This window comes from Lycorma delicatula, chromosome 1 (genome assembly GCF_047948215.1).
Source record: "Lycorma delicatula isolate Av1 chromosome 1, ASM4794821v1, whole genome shotgun sequence".
NCBI lineage: Eukaryota > Metazoa > Arthropoda > Insecta > Hemiptera > Fulgoridae > Lycorma > Lycorma delicatula.
The window spans coordinates 396,761,894-396,783,116 of NC_134455.1; the positions used below are offsets into that span (position 1 = coordinate 396,761,894).

Consider the following 21,223-nt stretch of genomic DNA (forward strand, 5'->3'; position numbering starts at 1 on the left):
TCTCTTCGTTTAGCTATATTTTTCCAAATGCTTCTTTCTTCATCTATTTGTGGCCAACACCTCTTCATTTGTCACTTTAACCACCCATCTGATTTTTAACATTCTCCAATAGCACCGCATTTCAAAAGCTTCTAATCTTTTCTTCTCAGATACTCCGATTGTCCAAATTTCACTTCCAATATATATATATGTATATATATATATGTGTGTGTGTGTGTGTGTTTGTGTTAATATCAAAAATAGAATGTTTATTGTTCATCAGATAGTCTGCCATGTAAGATAAACCTAATTTCAATTCATCAGTTATGAGCCAAAAACCAGACTGTTCTCCCTCAGGCTCCGTTACTCGCCAAACCTGATGATGCGAGGGACTCATGAAAGCGCTCTTGCTTGAATTATGGAATAAGATAGATGTCATCCTATTTTATTTTATTATTTTGTACTTAGGTTGAACAGATTAATAAAAAAAATATATATATGTACATATGCAACATGTAAATAAACTAGCTGCAATTGTAAGAGTAGGTTAATTTAATCTGCAAAATGATAACCATTTAAATTCCTTTACTGCAGGGTAATAAAATTCCATTGAATTACATTACTCTTATAATAATGAATTAAAGAATACCGATAAATATTCAGCAGGCTATGCAGCTGACTTATTTAAATTCATCAATTTAATTGATGAATGTATAAAATACATTATTATAATCAAATATTTTAATACAGATGCACGGCCTTATAACACATTAACTGCCATCAAATTTCCAAAAATTTTACGGAAGTTTTTTAAATTTTTTTATCTTTTTGGTCAAATTAAGATCTATTTTGGTCAATTTAAGATCTTTTTGGATCTCAAAATTTGGTTTTATTCATTTTTGTTTGGGTTTTTTATTCATGCCGGTCACCAATGACCGGCTTGGCGTGAAGCGGTTGATTTAATAACAGTGCGCCATGGCGGTCATGTTGTCGGTCACATAGCGCACTCCAATGGATGTACGACTGTTACAGGAACCAAGTCGCCATTCCGGTACTAGCGGCCATTGTGTGTTGTATGCTGCATTCGACAAGTGTTGTATGCTGTTCTGATTTCGTTAATTTCTAAAATTTGCTTTATGCCTAGAGGATAGATTTTTTACAAAATGGAGTTTGATTACAATTTTACATTATTATTACTAGAAATATTGAATCAAGCAGAGTTACAGTGTGGTAATAAACAGAGTTTATCTTACAATAGTGATGATTCATTGGTGGTGCCAACAGTTCAAAATATAAAACATCGACGCATTTTATCTGATAATGAAAGTGATGATGAAATTTTACATCAAACAAGCACTTCAGGTACAAATTCTTCATCATCAAAATGGTTTGAACCTAAGGGTTATCAGCAAAGTGTGATTCCATATACTGAAATACCAGGTATGAAACCTTTCAATTTAAGATATACTCTGAATAATTCAGCCCCGCAAGAGTTTTATTCACTTCTTGCTTCTGACGAACTTTACGACAGTATAGCTTTTCACACCAATTTGTTTGCCCAACAAACTCTCAAAACTGCAATACCTAAAATACGTTCTCGTCTGGATCAGTGGAAAGAAACGGATAAAGCTGAGATCAAACATTTTTTGGCCGTATTTTATTAATGGGTATTGTAAAAGTACCTAAATTATGCGATTACTGGTCTAATGACGACATGGTAGGTCAAAATTATGTAAAAAACAAAATGAGTCGGAATAGATTCGAAATGCTTTTACGTATGCTACATTTTGCAGACAACAATTCTAGTGACAAAAGTGATCGATTGTACGAATCTATTTGTGTTGATGAAAGCAAGATGCCATTTCGTGGTAGAATAATATTCAGACAATATAACAAACAAAAAAGACACAAGTATGGAATTAAGGTTTTCAAGTTAAGTAGTATTCCGGATTATACATATAAACTTCAAATATATTCTGGTAAAAATTTTGACACTGTATACAATACTCCGACAAATGTTGTTTCAAATATTTGCCAGTCATTATTGAATAAGGGACACACATTTATATACCGACAACCGGTATAAAAGTGTGGAATTAGGGGAAAAGTTATTGTCAAATGAAACTCATCTGGCGGGTATACTGTGAAAAAATAGAAAGAATATACCAGAAGAAGTAAACAATGCAAATTTGAAGGTTGGAGAATACAAAACGAAAGAAAATGAGAATGGAATAACCATAATGAAATGAAAGGACAAAAGAGAGGTTTTGTTACAAAGCATTCAACAAAATTTGTTAAAACATCCAACAGAAGGGGGTCAAGAAAAATACAAACCGAAAATTGTACGAGATTACAATCAAACAAAATCTGCTATAGACTTGTCGAATCAGATGAGTGCCTATTCATCACCATTGAGAAAAACAGTCAAACGGTTTAGAAAGTTAGACATCGAATTGTTGCTAAACACTGCTGTTGTTGTAAATGCAATGATTCTACATAAAATAACAACTAAGAAAAAAATTGTCTGCGGTAGAGTTTAGAAAAGCTCTAATTCCAGAGAAAGTCCAGCAAGGAAATCTAGAAAATGGTGCCAAAGTTGCTATAAGAAGAACGTGATGACACGTGACCGGAAATATGCCAAAAATAAAACAATTAAAGTTGCAACATTTTGTTCCGAATGTCCAGCTCAGCCACACTATTGTTTGCCGTGTTTCAATAGAGAACATCATGACTGAGTTTTATATAGGATTTATTTTACATAAGTGAAATTTTCTATGAAATTTTCCATATATTTTTATATAGTTCTTTACGACTTTATATATCATTATGCCACATTACATTTAACATAAATTTAATCATATATATTCAATTTTATTGTTTATCAATGTTTATTGTCTTTGTATTGCATACGTATTTTGCGTAATTTTATGATGTATTAATACTGGTATTTTTTGTTTTTATAAATACATATTGATAATTGTAGGCCTAAATGTAAACGGTGTGTGTTTTGAGGTTTAATTTTATTATCAATAAAAGCTTATCTACGTATTGTATTATGTATTACTTTATTATACAGAATTTGTGTCTGCCAAATTTTAGGCCTCCAATTATTAATGAAGTTAAAAGTTTCAAAAACCAAACTGATAAACATATCAATTGGACCGCGTCGGGCACGGTAAAATAGTAAAATACGTAGTGTTCATGACCGGCAATGTTGCACAATAGCATCAAGCAAGGTCAGTTTTGCCGGTCACGGGTGACCCCCATGGCCTAATGAAAGAAGCCGGTTCTGGTCACCCCATGGCGATTAATGTGTTAAGAATAGTATGACTTTCGATAACATAGCCATATTTTTTTAAAAAATATTTCTGATGTTAACCCAATTTAACATTTCCGACACAATCCAAAAGGATGTGGTGTATTGTTAGTTAGCAGTTGCAGTTGCAGTTGACAGCACAGTATCCTTGATGTACATAGTTTATTATCTACTGTAGTAGTCCAATCACCTTGCCAGCATCTTCAAACAGTGTATTTAACAGAATTAATAAAATCAGCAGTAGTAATACGAGTGGTGAAATGACGGTTAGCTACATCGTCTTCAGCAACCTGTTAATTCTGTCAGAATTATAAATAACACCACACAATTATTAAGATAAATTCAAACACACCGCTATGGAATATTCATAAAAGATGTCGCTCTACACGACAAAATGTGTCCCCTCTCTTAAAATCAAACTTAGGTTTACTTAGCATTTTTTTTTTTTAGTGAAAATTGCTTTTGTTATCTCCCGAGCCAAAATAATAAGAGGCGCCTTCTTGAATATTAAAATATTAGCAAAATTGGGTTAAAACTGTGATGAAAACTAAGATAATAATTGGAATAAAATTTAAATGGTAAACGAAATGCAACAATTAGGATAATATGTAACACAAATAACAAAATAATATCAAAATTTAAGACCGGTTAAATCTTATTAAGTATATTAATTCTTCTGAGAAGTAAACTAAGAATTTTGCATACGGTATGTGTATGTGCATGCATGTACATGCATCATACATCAAAAATACATCATTATTCAAAAGTATCTAAGAACCTCAATGACGTTAAGGGGGACACTGATCTCTTGATAGTAGAAGTTTTCAATTAATGACTTCCCATCTTGTAATTATAAAAATGAAAAAATGTATTTTTTGGTAATCTAAACATTAATTTTTAAAACTTCTCTAGCAAGATTAGTACTTGAAAAGATTAACGGGTACTTGTACATTAACCAACATATACAGCTACATATATATATATACATGCTACAACATGTACATATACAGCTATTATATTACCATAGGTTATATAATTTGTATATTTAATATTAATTAGATGAGGTGAATAAAGTGAGTGTAGGTTATATTTGGTTATCAGTACACGTAATCGACATAACCTATACTTGCTACCCTTGTCTAATAATATAAATAATAACATTATGTAATATATAATAGCTATATTTGTGTATGTATTAACTGTATATGCAAAAAAAATATGCGTGCCGGTTAATACATTTTAAAAATAAAACATACTTACTTGCAGGCTATACGATAACCATTCATTATAGTTATCGGATGTAGTTTTTGTTTAACCAATTCATCAGCATTTTTTAATAACTCTGCTGCAATAATTATCTGCAACATAAAAATTAAAAGATAATCCATAAAAAATAAAACTTTTATAAGTTCATTTGCAACTACAAAATATATAATCAGCCCCAATCAACAGAGCATAAATTACTACTAAACTACTATTAAAGATCGACAGCCAAAAATTTCAAATACACAGTACCAATCCACAATAATAATAGGATATAATAGTCTGTTAATACAATTATATTTAGTTATACTAAATGTATTATTAACAGGTTGGACCAAAGAAGTGGTAATTTTTCTTTGTAATATCAGCAGTTCGTAAAGCATAAGTATATACCACTGCCCAGCTATATTTCTGCCATTAGTAAACACGAAGTAGTAGAGTTGATGTATAACTTGTATTCTGTGTAAAATCATATTATAAAGGTGGTGGTAACTGACTAGGTCCAAACCAGTCATTCATAGGAAGTTTATTTAGCACTTTACTTCATCAATCCTGTACCATCTGCTTATCCAATAAACACTGAGTCACAAATTTTGAATAAATATCCTCACAAAAAAAAAAATCTTTGTCATGTGGCAAGAACAGTTCGCACAATTTACACCTTAATAAACTGCTACAGTTACTATTTTGCAGACTCTGGCGTGATCAGCCCAACTCATATAAGATCACTTAACAGATTGCATACACGTTTACGAAGAATATTCTCAAAAGATTTGAATTATCATCCATATAAATTGCAGTTTGTTCAAAAACTTTAGTTTCAGCACTTGAAAAATTGTAAAAAGTTTTATGAGAATCTAGATACATAAAAATGTAAATGTTCATAAAGTTCTTCACAGATTGCTTTGAAGTTTCAACACAATGTTGAATTCAAATACGTGCATTTTTCTATATACCTACTATTTATATACCTCAGATGTCATACCTGTGACAGGTAAAAACGTGCTTTTTTTTAAAACAGTGCTATCTGTTGGACATAAAATATTTATACTAATTATTTTACTATTCAATTTCAATGTTTCCGATATATGTCTGCTCTTGAACAGACCGATTTACACGCAGGGGAAAAGGGAAAATGGTGAAAAGGAAAAATTGTAAAAATGAAAATGGGAAAAAGAAAAGGGAGAAAACAAAAGGGAAAACACAAAAGGTTAAATTTTGTGAAGTTCCGTACTGTTATTTTGTTAATGTTTTAATCAAACTTTCAATGATGTACATTTAATCTACATATATACTCAAATCTAGCAATAGTGAAGCATTGCCGGGTATGCTAGTTTGAAATAAAATTAAAAATTACCAAAATTTTTTCCCATTTATGGATGTCAGATGAAGCAAATTTTTATTTAAATAATTTTTAAATAAACAACTTTTCCAATACTACGCATTACAATATCGTAAGCATCTTATCTTCACATGTAATCTCTTTACACAGAAAAGTAGTAGTTTGGTTGATGAATTTCCAATCTCTGGAAATTATTGGACCGTAACTTTTTAAAAAAAATAAAAACAAGTCATGCAATAACTGTTACTGCAGTTCAATATCAATATAATTTAACATTTTTAACTGATCCCTTAAGAAAATATGATGGATTAGATTGTTTTCAATAAGATGGTGCAATAGCAACAAACAAATCAATAACATCTGTGGCCAATAACATTCTATGGCCAGCACAATCTCTATTTAAATATGTGTAACTACTTTTTGTGGTATTTTTGAAAAGTAGGTTCTAGAACAATAAACCTCAAATTACTGATGAACTTAAAGGGAACATCGGTAAAGATATCGCAAATAATACAATGGAAATGTCACACAGAGTTGAGAGATGCTTCAAAAATATATATATTAGAGGCTTTAAAAATATATCCCAGGAGAAAGAAAGTATATTTGAAGGGTATAATTTTAAACTTCAACAGTCAGGCTTGGATTTACCAGGGGCAACATGGGCCATGGCCCAGGGTGACAAATTTTCTACTTTTTGAAAAACTCGAAAATCGGTTAAAACTGTTTGTCATTTTGTTGTATAGCGACTATGAATCAATTCATATTCCAAACAATAGCATTATAGATATTCATTTGAGATTTTACTATTGTATAGCTTTATTGCCATCGCCGAGTTTTCATGTATTCATTATTTTCTTTATCTCCAGGATTTCTTTATCTTTAGGAGAATAGCAATTTCAGACAGCTTCAAATTTTCTATGTATATGGTCACTCATTTTTGTGCATTTTGTTTATTACTCCCTATTGTTCAGGGTTTGAGAGCTATTACCTGATATTCACAGCCAGGATCGGACCTTGCCCTCTCTCCAAATATGCACCCTCAATTAATTTACCATGGTTAAGTGTGGAAATTGTTTTTCCAAACTCTTGCATTTGAGTACATCGCTTAGCTTGGGAAACAAGTCCTCCTCTATACGAGTAACGTGCTACCGTTTGAGTTGAAAATTGAAACTTCTACAACTTCGTAACCGATAATTGTTATTTGGGAGTGTTAAGTGAGCCGTTTTTCTTTATGTGTGTCGCATTTAAATATATTTTATCCTGCCATTAAAAAAGTTTCATCAAATTTATGAATATCAATGATTGAAAAGGTAAAAAATGAAAACATGTTAGCGCATACCAGTTACATATATATTTTTCTAATTCTTAATTTTGATTACAGATAGAACACTATGAGTGACTATCGAAAAAAGTGTAGTGGAGCTGCTAACAGAAAAAGGGCGGCGGAAAAATTACAAGCAGAACAACAGGTGTTATCGAAAACACCAAAACTTCAAACATTCTTAGTTAAAACTAAGAAACATTAGATTCTATCTATTTTTATTAATTTCATTATTGGGTATCCCGGATGTAATAACACTGGACAAAATAGTACCGGACAAAAATACACTGATCAAAACAAAATTTGGACAAATTAGGATACGGACAAAATAACTTTCTTTTTCATTCTTCAAAATCCTATACAAAAAAATCCACCGCTTACTGACATCATAATCTTTAAGAACTCAAAATTCGTGATTGGACGATTTTAATTAGTGTATTGAAAAGGTAAAGCTCGAGATCTTTTATACCTGAACCTAATTAGGAAGGTTCAAACAAGATATATTAGTTTTAAACAAGATATATAACTTTTCAATATTTGGATCGGTCGGTGGACCAAAAAATTTGTATAATTTTTAGTTTTTTTAATTTCTTAAATTTAGTAATGAACTTTATTTTTGTGTGCAAAAAACAGACTCACTGAGCATGTAGCGTGCGTTTGACGCTAGTAATAAAGCTGATATTCTTTTAAAACTAGACTGTGAGCAGATTATAACAGATTTTGCTACAAAAAAAGTAAGACGAAAGTGTTTCTAAACAAGTTACTATACATGTGGAAAATGATTATATTTCTGATTCAATTTGTAAATATATTATTATATATTAAATAAAACATTTCAATAAAGATGTAAATGCTTATATTTCATTTATACCAATTATCAAAAAATGCACATGGTTTTAAAAAAAAATTTGAAAAGGGCGGCATTTTTGCTATTGCCCAGGGGCGGCACTTGTAATAAATCCGGCCCTGGCAACAGTTAAGATTGTAACAGTTTGTAAGTAGCATATCTTATCCTCAAATATGATGTAAATAAAATTAAACAAGTTTTTTAAATTTTAATTTTTCTCTTTAAATTTTCCAATTCTTTGGCCAACCCTATGTTACGACAGTAAGTCAAGGTTTCCATTACTGCATTTTCATTCAGAAAGAAATGGTCTTTATGATTAAAAAGAAAATGTTAATTTTATGGGAAAAGGCAGAATTGAGTTTTTAAGTACAAAACAAGTCATAATCAAAATCAAGTAGTAAAGGCAATTCAAGCCAAATATATTTTGTGTCTTTCTTAAATAATAAATCAATGCTATACATAAAAAGTATTGAATAAAAGTATTAAGCAACATCCTATAATTTTGACAATAAAAAATGAAAACTTATAAAAAATATGATGGAGAATTTAATGGTGGCGTCAACCACCTTTCTCTCTTTTTTTCCGTTTAGCATCCGGAACCACCGAGTAAGGTATTACTTCAGAAGATGATATGAATGAATATAAATGAAATGTAGTCTTGTACAGTCTCAGTTCGATCATTCCTGAGATGTGTGGTTAATTGAAACCCAACCACCAAAGAACACCGGTATCTATGCTCTAGTATTCAAACCTGTATAAAAGTCTTTGCTAGGATAGTTGCGTCAACCAACTAAATTATTTTTATAGTAAATTGCTACCAAACTTGAATTGAGATTAGGTTTACAATCAATTTACAATTTAAAATGTGCACCGATAGCATTCAAAAAACTTCTAACAAAAGATAACAATTTTGAGACTTAACTGGTAATATTTAAATGCAGAAAAAATTAAAATGCTAAAGGGCAGGTTCTGTATGCATCCTTATTCATAATAAAGTATTTTTTTACAGAGCTTCAAACATTAAAAATACATAATTCATTAAAATTTTTAAAATTTAATGAAATTTATAAAACATCTCTTCGCTTTTTCAGATTGACTCATTACCCAAAATCTACAATAAATAAGTGCAAATTTATATTGAAGATATTAGAAATATATTAAAGAGAAAAAGAATATGTACAGGAGGATAAAAAATAAGATGCATAAGGTTTGCATCTTATACCATATCTGATGATATGGTAATTCTAGCCGATACACGTGCTCTTCAAAGATTGTTAACAGCCCTGGAAGAAGAAAGAAAAAGTATGGAATGAAAATAAATATAGAAAAAACTAAAGTAGATAAATATCAAAAACTAAAGTAGATTTATCAGTAAAAGAAAACGCGAAGGAAAAACAGAAAGAAATAAACAATTATACATATATATTTGGGGTACTACAATGACAAGAGTACAATGGAAATAAAAGGAAGGATAGCAATGGCAAAGGAAGCCTTCAGTAAGAAAAGATTTTTACTAGGCAGTAAAAATCTGGACCTTAAGAGTTAAGGAAAAGGTTAGCCAAATGCTATGTGTGGAGTCTTTTGTTGAGGAAGAAAGGAATCAAAGAAGAAGCTAAAGGATGAAGTGAAGATTGAAAATTATAAGGTAGATGAAGAAGAAGGCTTGGGATAAATGGATGGAGAGAGTGGTGGCACAAGGGCCCTGCTGCCAAGCAGAACACCAGTTAATGATGTTGTTCATAGATACTTAATGAAATTTTGTGTATGTGGACCAAACAAAATACATCTCTCTTATAGAGATAGTTTAGTTCTCTTTTAGATAGATATTTTATTTTAATAGTAAAAATAAGGTCTTGCTTGAAATTTCCTACCACAGAAGTGGTCCCATCTCCAACTTCTTCATCTTGCAATTGAGCCAGGTCAACTAGCAGTCGGGCAGCAGGATGCTCGACTTCCAACTGAAGAAGGATTGTCGCACCATCATTAGTTACAGCTACATCCTTTAAAAAAAACAACACACTTAATAAACAAATTAATTTTTTTTTTTAAATTCAGAATTACATTACTATAAAGCAAACAACATTCAGAAAATCTTTCACTGAGGCCTACAATTATATAAATAGAGGGGAATTACATCAGGAGCACAGGTTTTAAAAGCCTAGTCTCCTGCGGTCGGACCCAGAAATGGTTTGAGAATGCTTGTCCAAACGGATATGGGATGCTATTCACACATCCGTCCATAAAATTATAACAAAACTTTAAACTTTAGACCCGACATTAAAATAAACCCTTGAAACATGCCCGATTAACAGAATCATACAGCAGCAAGGGACACTGTCCAGGCTCTAAGATTCGAAGGGAGAAAGTTGTGAAAATCCCGCCACTTTTGCGTTCCATTCTGTTCCATATAAATATCTAACTTAAGGTAATTCAGAATCTAACATATGTTACAAAAATTACTTACTTTTAAACCGTCATAAAAACAAAGACAAAATCTACAATATAACTTATCTAATTGAGTAATAACAGTAACACTCACCCCAATATCATCCACAAGCATTTTATCCAAACCAACAGGTCCCAATGAGCTTTTTATGATATCGGCAATTGCAGCTGCAGCCATAACTGAAATAAAAAAAGCAATTATTTAACAATGCTGACTAAATCTCCCATAATTTTTCAGAATGATTTAAAGATCGAATATTAAAATCATTGAACCAATGCACAATGTAAATTATGTGAATTTTGTATTGTGACATGCCAAAAATGGCGGGTTTTAAAACACTATGTTTGAATTTAAAATAATATCAATTAACAGCAATAACAAATAATGCAAATTTTAAGCTTAAGAGATACATAACGAAAATAGTGTAAGAGTTACCTTAATTTTGTTGCAATCAATCCAAACACGAAGAGAGTTTTTTTTTTATAAGGACAATTTGAGGGCAGGGGATCTTATCAAAGTTTAAAAACAGTTTTTAATTTTTCAAAATTTTTTTAAAATGGAACTGTCAAATTATTCACCACAATTGTTAGCAAACAGTAATTTAATTTTATAAATAAAAGTTCTGTAAGTATTATTTATTTAATAATTACTATTAGAGTTTTAACTGTTATTAAGCATTTTTTGGGACGATAATTCATTCACTATGTAGGCATTAAAAGCTTGTAAATTGGAATACAGAACGTAAAACTTTATAACACATGAAAAATGCTGTGCCTAATTGGGATTCACAGCCACAAAGATTGGTTAAACGCAATTATTCAGCATCTAGCATTATTGTTTTCCAACAATACAATTTATTTTGAGCAAATAAAATAATTTCAATTATAAAAGATTAAATTCAGTTATTTTGGAACTAATTTGCAAATAGTAAAAATTAGGTATCACTGGACTACCTAAATCAACAAATACATATTTAAGATATTATGAAAACACCTTCTTGGGAAAAGTATTTACACTTACTTCATTTTGATTAAGTAAACAATGTACTCAATCCATGAAGCAGCAAAAAGCACAATAACATCAATCCAGGATCGTTCGCACATTTGATAAAATCTAACATTTTGAATACTTCTGTATTAAAAACTTAAACTTCGTCACTGCCTCGGCAGGACATTTTTAAGCAAGTGCTGATGTTGAATGTTGTTATGGGGACCTGGTGGTGGGGTCCGAAGGTCAGGAGTAGGGTGTGCATGGTCTTTTAGTTGTAATCTAACACACGAGTGATCATGTCGGTTTACTTATTAGAAAAAATATCTAACGTAGAAGTTTTCTGGTGACTTCTATAATTTGTGACAGTTTTATTGAGTATTTATTTTTTTGTATCTATTTTTTTTTTAATTTATTTTATTGAGTATTTTGGAATCTGATAGTTTGGTTGTCCCCTAAGAATAATGGAACAGGACAATGGACTTTCATATTCTGGCACGATTGGAAGAGGACCGAGTCCACATATAGCGAGACTGATGACAAAGCTGAAGTTGCTTTTGAGTTACAAGCAGAAGTTTTTCTGACACTAATGCTGAGCCCGAACATCAGGAAGAAAACACAGATTCAGAGCAATCATCAGTTAAAGAAGATAATCTGCAGCCTGCCAACGTCTTGTCACATCAACAAACACCAAGTGCACGCTCAAATCAAGGAACGACTAGTGGCACCGACAGTCTGATCTTCCATGGTAAGGATGGCATAAATAATTGGTATGTGCACAATCCAGCATCGTTATGACCTACCCGAACAGCTAGAGAAAACATAAAACTAGATTGCCAGATGTAAGAAATGTGGCTAAAGAAAAAATATATTTATGCTGGAGTTTTTATTTTCCAGATGACATAATTGAACATATCGCTTGCTGCACTGCACAAACCAGTAATTGTTGCTAATGAGCCAATCATAACGTGATATCAGGGATGTACCACAAACCAATATAATTGAATTTAAGGCTTTCTTGAGAGTACTTTATTTAGCTAGTGTTAAAAAAGCTACTCACCTAGATATTGACAAGTTATGGACCAACGATCAAACATGCCCAGAATATTTTTTGGCTGTATTGTCAAGGAGACAATTTCAAACATTTTCTAGCTATACAATTTGATGAAAAAATACCAACGCTGCTAGAAAACTTATTGATAACTTAGGCCCAATTAGGCAGGTTTTTGAAGTTTGTTAAAAATGTGAAGATGGTTATTCAGTAAGTGAATATGCCACTATCAATGAAATGCTGGACACATTTCGTGGTCACTGTAAATTTCAGGTTTATATCCCAAATAAACCAGCAAAATATACAGGATAAAAGTATATGAAACTTGTAGATGCTTGTACTTTTTACTCAAGTATACTGGAAGTATATGCTGGGCAACAGTCTTAATGAACAGATTTTATTCAAAATGATGCCAGCCATACAGTGAAACAACTTATTCAGCCATAGACAATACAGGACATAATGTAACTATGGACAAATATTTTACTAATGTTCCTCTAGCAAACGATTTAATTCTAAATCATAGATTGACTACTGTAGGTACGATTCACATGAACAAACATCAATTCCCGATTGAACTCACTAATATTAGGGATCGTCCTCTGAAATCCTGTTTGCATTTGGAAAACGCCCCAACAATTGCCTGCTAACTTCATTTGTCCCCAAGAAAGGAAAAACGTTCTCCTACTTTCAACGATGCATAACGATGATGACATTGATGTAACTTCAGGAGACTTGAAACCATAAGTTATAACATTCTATAACACCACAAAGGAGGGTGTGCACATTGTGGATCACTTTAAAAAAGAGTACAATAAATTTCTAGAATCAGTAAACAATGGCTTCTAACTTTGTTCTTCTCCCTGTTGAACACTGGTGCTATAAACTCTCAGATAATGTTTAGATCAAATGCAATAGCCATGTCACAACTGAGTTACCTCACCCAGCTGGCAAAATCCCTGGTGCATCCACACTTCATGAGAAGGGCAGCCCATCCTACACCTTTACATGAGCTTCAATAAATAAAAATACAGCAGATAGCAAAACTTCCCCTACCACCGCTACCAAACCCTTGACGACTAGAATGGCAAGCCACTCTGTGTCTACTGCCCCGTGCGCAAAAACTGATTTATGCAATATCAATGTGACAGCTGTTCATCCCCTACACGTAAAGAGCACACAGCAAAGACTGTACTGACTTTTTCCCAGTGTAATGACCACGAAAAAAATGAACAAAATAAAAAAAGAAACATTTAAAATAAATTCATATGTTGCAATATTTTTTTTTTAATACTTTCATTTATAGTAATTAGAGACTTATCAGTGTAATGTAACTGTAAATTTGTAGTCTCACGCCAATCTACCATCTAGTATTCAAATCCGAAAAAAACACGTTAACTACCACTACCTTTATTGGGATTTGAATCTGAGAAGTTCAACTTCAAAATCTGCTGATTTACGACTCCGAGTTTACCACTAGGCCAACCCGGTGGGTTATGTTGCAACACTGATTCAGTCAATTAACTAAATATTTAAATATATATACAAAAATTACATATTTTATTATAATTTTCGTTTTTACAATCATAAAATGTTAATAAACATTTTGTTCTCATGATTATAAGAACACATTTTCGTTATTTTGAAATGTTCTTTAAATTTTCAATTTTAATCATTTTTTTAGTAACTATTTCATTTTTATATCTAAGTACTAAGATTTAGCAGGTTTATCTTTTTTTAAACAATAATAAATTTGTTGCCACTATAAGTTGTGTTTTGAGAAAAAATCTACTTTTATTCAGGAATACACAATGCTAAATAAAATCTAACGCACGAGTAACCACATGAACTTCAGACACGCTTGATCCCGCGAGTGAAGTATCACTCGCGAAAATCCTTCCAAACGTAAATTATATAAATCAAAAGGAAATAATTGGCAAATATTACGTAAAACTTTTATAAATAGCATTTTGCGTCCTCACTGATGTTTCAGAAGTACGAGAATCTGCAAGCGAAACAGTACTAGGTACTGTAGACATTTTGAACACCAAGATAAAATTCTTGCAAATCCATAATGCAGCAAGAAGACAGTACTGCTACTACGATTTCGTAGGCGTTATGATCACGTAAGTAGAAATTCATAAGAAGTTTATATTCACACAAAGTTCATAAGAAGTAGGTATTCCTGTAGCATACTAATTAACAAATTAAATTGTTAAAGCTTCTAAACAGCGTCAACTGTCGATATGAATATTATTTAAAAATTAATAACATTATTACTTGTCATATATTTTTTTCAATTTCAACCTACATAACATTTAGTTTTTTTTTTTTTTAAGAAACGATAACAATCTAACAAAAATATGCTATGCAAAATAAATAATGATAACCGCAGAAAAAAGTAATAACTCACGTCACGATCAAAATTCAAACGTTGGTACTTCTGGTAACACTTTGAAATCGTGATATCCTGGAGCTTATAATTTAATTTTCAATGGTTTACTACACTTCCAGATAATAAATATTTTATTTTAAATACTTTCTTATAGACAAAATATTATGTTATGATATATATTTTTTGGGGAAAATTATTTATGAAAATAATACGCCAAAAAAGAAATTGCAACTTTTTTCTATCACGTATTGGTAATATTAGTTTACTCTTAAATAATATTCATAGTAATTTTTTCACTCAAGAGTATATTTTTGTGTAAACAGATGAAAAAATAATTACAATTTTAAAATGGCAATTAGAGATCTGTTCCTTTTGTAACAAAAATATTATATGTTGCTGAATTTAACATTTTTCTAGTTAAACAAAAAAATTAATTTAAAATAATTTTTTTAATTGGTGCATAAATTAATTGGAAAACATGTAGATTAGATACAAATGGCTGAACCACAGTACATGTTTTTACTTCTTGTATGAAGTAAAGGAAATATTTTATATTAAAAAACTTCCCCTGAGGTAAGAAAAACAATTTTTCAGCATTTCATTAAATAATACCATAATATATGTTTTTAACAATGATTTATTTTTCTTCTTCTAAATTAATAAAAGCTTATTTTTTGTACAATAATTTAATAAAAAATGTTTGCCTCTTTACCAATTATGAATATCTGTCAAGTAACTTTTCAACTAGAGGGTAACTGTTAAAAACTTATGTACATACATATAATTAATAATTTTGTTATATAAATTTTTAAAAAACTTGGCATTTCTTTTAAAATTGTAAAACGTTTGCTGTATTGAAAATTTTCAACAATAAAGTTGTAAATAAAAAATTACTGCTTCTGCAATGAAAAACAATCCCCACCAGATCCTATAAACTCTGTGAGAACTTCTCCAAACATTGACTGGATTGCAATGATGAGCAGCCCTCAGTGCTCAACCAGAAAGCATGATGCAGCCCAATTTCTCATAGCAGTATCAGGAGAATTCTACACATGTATCTGAATTTTCATTTGTATAAAAAATATGGTGGTGAAATATTTAAGTGAGCATGATAAAGCAAATTGGGTTGATATTTTGGCAAATTTTTAATTTGTTTACCGATCCTTCTGAGTGACATAAATGATATTGCTAAGCACAATAACATTTATAGGATACAGTAAACAAACAAAATTTTTATTACTGATCCAATACAAGTCCTAAACTGGTTCTTACGCTTCTTTTGTAATATAATCCCTTACTTCTTTGAAGAGAAATGGCACATGATTTTAGCTAATTCTGATCAGTACACAAAAGTGGGTACTTACATATTAATGCCACTGCAGCTACAGCTTTATTTAAAAACAAAGTAGTCAATCTGATTTCGGTGGAAAATCGGCCGATATAGAGTTTAACACTTTAAGTGCCACGTGAGCCCAACGTGGATTCACAGAGTTACAGATCTAATGGCCGCATGAGTCGAATGTGTCACCACATGTTAGGTTTAGTTATATGGCCGTGTAACTTCGCTCTGGATTCACAGTTCCTATTAAAACACATGACAAGTGAAAGAGCATGGCCAGTATGTCATGAAACTGTTATTGGCCTGTTGATAGGGAGTCCACACTGGTGTCACATGGCTACAGGTCACAAGCCGACAGGTGGTCTCCGTACGCATTAACTCGTACTTTGAGCACTCATAAAGATCATGGTAGGTGTCCAATTGAAAACAGAATCTAATTGTCCACATTGAGGACACATCCCAGAATCTACCAGGCCGAATTTCTGGTCTGTCTCTAAAAGCATCATGGCCAGAAAGAAATTGCATCATATATTTATTAGGGTGCACCCAAGAACCATCCTGCAAACAAACAACAACATCGAGATAATAATAACTCATCCATCATTCAAAAAACTGAACTACCATAAGACTTGTGCAAGGTGGGTTTCCAGAGAGCTTACCGTTCATTACAAACCTGAGAGATTTCACGCCAAATTAAAAAAGAGTTTCACCAAACTCAAAAATTGTTTCAATAACGAAGGCGATGCATTTTTGGACAGGATTTTAAACTGTGATGAAACTTGGATACATCACTTTGAGCTGGAGTCCAAGCATCAAAGCATGCAGTGGAAACACCCTGAATCACCTGTCCATAAGAAATTCAAAATGCAACCATTGGCTGGTAAGGTCATGTTAACTGTCTTCTGGAGTGCCCATGGTCTGATTTTCTGTGATTATTTGGAGGAGCAATGCACTATCAACAGCCTGTACTACTCAGCCATGACTGAGAACAAAGTCAAGCCCATATTGAAGAGGAAATGTCCGGGATAGCAGAGAAAAGACAAGCTTCTTCTTCAAGACAACACTCGACATCATACGGCACAACTGATGCTGAAAACTATTGGCAAAACAGGTTAGGAGCTCCTCTTCATTATTCCTTACAGCCCTGACCTTTGGATTTTTATCGGTTTGGTTTGATGAAATAAGCTTTGCATGGCACAAAGTTCAAAAGAGGTAAAAAAAAAAAGTAAAAAACTGGCTTCGAGATCAAGATAAAGAATTTTTCATTGAGGGGATAAGAAGACTTGTAAAAAGATGGGACAAGTGCATAGAAGTTGGTGGGGATTATGTGGAAACATAGACAGAAAAAATTGTATTTATTTAATAAACCAGTTTTGCTGTACAGTTATTTGTTTGTTTAACTACTGAATGACCCTTGTATTTGAAGATAATTTGAATGATTATGAGGTTGCTGCATGGAAAACATTTAAAAAGGTTGTAAAAGAACAGCTTCTTTAATATAAAGCATTTGGGTCACTAAAGATCCAGTTCTTAGATTCTCATCTGGATTTTTCTCTACTAATTGTGGAACTGTTAGTGATTATTATAAAGAATGTTGGATACACCTATAGCAAACTATACCAGAAAATTCAAAAGAAGAATATTTTAGGCATTTAGAAATTGCAGGTATAATATTGTTGTACTATCATCACAATGATTCTTTCTTACAAAAAAAAAAAACATAATTACAATAAAACTATGCCTGAGAAAGAAACCAGTTATTTATTTTAAATCAGCATCAAAAATACTATAAGATTCAGCTATTAACATTCTTGTAACGAACAAAAAAACAAAATTTTATTGTCCAGTGTTATAGAAGATGTGTAATAATTAAAAAATGATTTTAACTTTGGCTCTTCTTAATGCTATGAGCATTTTAGTTTATTATTATTTTAGTTTAAAATCTCTTTATTGGAATGAAAATACTACAAACAGAGCTTTTAGTCATGCACATTTTCATCATGTGGAATTGTCATCAAATGTAAACATCCCACTTCTTAAAGAAATTTACCCTTATATTTATAAATTTTCACAGTTATATTTATTTAAATATTTTTTAATAATGTATGCGATTAAAACTGATAATAAAGCTAACTTTACTTTCTTCACTTTTATAACATTTAAATACCTTTCATACCTTTAATATATTTTCATACATTTTACCTTAAATACATTTATTTAAATAACTTCTCTGCAGAATAATTGTAAAATAAATCAACCAAATATTTTAAATGAACAAATTGTAATCCATGTTATGCATCCAAACAAAAATGATTATTAATAACAAGTAGTGTGACAAATGTAACCTAAAAAAAATGAATATATATACCCATACAAAAAAAAACAAATTTATCGAGTCAAAAAATTATTAAAAAAATAATAATAAACAATAAATACTTATTAATAATTTTTAATTATAATGATGTTATTAATTAATGCCTGCCTTCTTCAACTACTAAATATATTCTTTTAAATAAATATTCTTACTGCAATGCAATTAATCCATCAGTGCAGGTTTTTACTATATATTATAAAAAGGAAAGATGTTTAACAAATATCATTTACAGAAAACATAACAATCATCCACTAAAAACGGCTTAAGAATGAGAATAAATGAGAATGAGAATATGAGAATTCATATTAATTATTGTGCTATACATGAAAAAGTATAGAAAAGTATTGCCTAGGAGGCAATACTGATTGTTTCAATTAAAAAAAAAAAAAAAATGTTGAAAAATATAATTAATTAAAATACACTCAATGTATTTTGCTTTTGTATATTAAAATGAAAATTGTTTCATAGAGTTTCACTGTAATGATGTTGGCCTCTATTAATTGGTAATGACTGTAACAGTCAATGATACATAAAATTTATTTCTTTAAAAAAACACTCCATATATAATTTTATACATTAGTTAACAAGGTTTTTTTAAATATTTGTTAAAATCTGCAGCTCAGAATTTGGTTTCATGATGTACTGTACTTATATTCATTCATTAAATTTAATAACTTGCCTTTGATTAAGAAAATTTCATTGAAAAGTATGTTTCGTTTTAATGATTTCTAAGCTTTATTTTCTGTTTCAATTTAAAATAAATAAATATTACTACTTACACAAGTTAGAGAATAGTATTTGGCATATATAAACATTATTACTGGTATGTATTCCTCGAATAGCGATTATTCTAAAAAAATGTTATGTTGAAGTCTTTGTTCTTTACTTTACATTCATTACTTTAGTAAAGTTTTAAACTCACTCTGTTGGGATCCACATCTGCCATTTTTTTGGAAGGTATATTCAGTGTATTGATATAGAAAGAATATCTATATAAAAATTATATTTTAATATTTATATGTAAAATGAAAGTTGTAAACTCACCTAAATAATTACAATAATATGAAATACTATTGACCATCATCTTCATTCTATTTAATATTTATTTTGTCCATAATGTCTTAATTATTTTATTTGCTGTCCATAATTATTTTTAATTTGCTTTTGTAAGTTAAAATTAAAATTGTTTCATGGAGTTTCAGTGTAAAATGATGTTGGCCTCTAATAATTTATTATAATTGGTAATGACCGTAAAAGTCAATGCTACATAAAATTTATTTTTTAAAAAACACCCCATATAATTAATTTTATACATTAGAATTCCTAAAAAAATTCCTTACAGAATATTAAATGAAGAGCAAGCAATATAAGAAATCTTGGTGCACTGTTCATTCTTGAGGATATTTTAATTGTCTAACACACCAATGTTTCTCTGAGAAAGTCATGCCTTTCTTCTAATTTATAATTATTTATTTTTAGTTGATTTTATTAATTTACTTATTATAATAATAATCAGTTTACGGTATGAATGATCACACCAAATAAAATAAAATGCACGGGTAGGTTCTGCAACACAGAGAAAATAATAATAATTTACTGAATATTTGTAATTAAGTTATTACAAGAAACTCTGGAAATGAGTATTAAATAAATAAACAGACGGATAATTTGAAAGTGTAATATAGTTTTTCAATAGTATTTTCATATAATGAAGAATGTAAATATTTTGAGATTATAGGATTAGCACAGAATAATAAAGAATAAAATCTAATGTAATGTCTAATAAAAAAAAAATAATTCAGCAGAACTAACCATCTAGACCTTTTCTTTGCAGCTGGAATAGTTGACAAATCATCTTTTAACATATATTGTCTTATTCCTCTCATATAGTCATATAAATATTCTTCCCATTAATATCTTCAATATTAAATGGAAATATTTCTTTATCTTTTTGATCTAATGATTTCCACAGATCTTGAGTATTGTTGTTAGATAAATCCCATTGTCTTATACAGAAAAATGATATTGACTGTAAAAGTTTGTCAACTTTTTCTGATACTTTTAGCAGCCTGTAAGCATATCAATAAAAATAAAATGAGCTGAAGATTCATATTTTTAACATATTTTTTGTAATGAAAAATTCACCAAAACTACTGTAAATATATATAGTTGTTTTCTAAAACTTTTATTAATAGGGAGTAATTTATTTGAAATATAAACAAAGTGTAAAGTGAAAGAACATTTGTAAGGGTTTACAGTGAAGTGATGTAATTATTGAAGCTCATGTATTCAGAAAAGAATAATCTTTAAAATATTACAGAAATTATTCATGAAAAGTGAACAATTCTTAAATTTTCCTGGGGAAATTATCATATTTATATGCAAATAGTTTGTGTCTTTTTTTTAATAGTATAGGCAATAATAATTAAACTTTCAAATTATAATTTTAACTCCACCATTTTGTCAATTTCTATGACAAAATGGTAACATCTTGTGTGATACCTTTTCTTAAGTGGATAATGGTAATATTAAAAAAGTTAATCAAGCAATAAACCCTGGGCAG

At 30.4% G+C, this 21,223-nt stretch overlaps 2 protein-coding genes and 1 long non-coding RNA gene across 10 annotated transcripts in view; 1 reads left to right on the forward strand and 2 right to left on the reverse strand.

Moving 5' to 3' along the window:
- The window catches only part of LOC142317390 (uncharacterized), an 80,448-nt gene extending 72,473 nt beyond the window's left edge, over positions 1 to 7,975 (forward strand). The window contains exon 3 of the long non-coding RNA XR_012754728.1: positions 7,282 to 7,975. This is a non-coding gene — a long non-coding RNA (uncharacterized LOC142317390). The remainder of the gene's footprint in view (positions 1 to 7,281) is intronic.
- Positions 1 to 18,601, reverse strand: part of LOC142317388 (T-complex protein 1 subunit alpha-like) — a 31,599-nt gene extending 12,998 nt beyond the window's left edge. Inside the window, exons 1-4 of one of the 8 annotated variants that reach the window (XM_075353918.1) lie at positions 18,489 to 18,601; positions 10,608 to 10,693; positions 9,940 to 10,068; positions 4,556 to 4,653 (exon numbers count right to left, since the gene is read on the reverse strand). In XM_075353918.1, the coding sequence (XP_075210033.1) occupies positions 4,556 to 4,653; positions 9,940 to 10,068; positions 10,608 to 10,691 (311 nt within the window). In that variant the 5' untranslated portion in view covers positions 10,692 to 10,693; positions 18,489 to 18,601. Of the gene's footprint in view, positions 1 to 4,555; positions 4,654 to 9,939; positions 10,069 to 10,607; positions 10,694 to 11,534; positions 11,702 to 12,561; positions 13,095 to 13,135; positions 13,394 to 13,960; positions 14,146 to 14,499; positions 14,614 to 16,311; positions 16,452 to 18,488 lie in introns of those variants that run through there. The other 7 variants (XM_075353915.1, XM_075353919.1, XM_075353913.1 and 4 more) reach the window with 7 other exon arrangements.
- Positions 16,706 to 21,223, reverse strand: part of LOC142317386 (peroxidasin homolog) — a 59,645-nt gene continuing 55,127 nt past the window's right edge. The window contains exons 6-7 of the mRNA XM_075353900.1: positions 20,473 to 20,729; positions 16,706 to 16,844 (exon numbers count right to left, since the gene is read on the reverse strand). Of these exons, the coding sequence (XP_075210015.1) occupies positions 20,543 to 20,729 (187 nt within the window). The 3' untranslated portion in view covers positions 16,706 to 16,844; positions 20,473 to 20,542. The remainder of the gene's footprint in view (positions 16,845 to 20,472; positions 20,730 to 21,223) is intronic.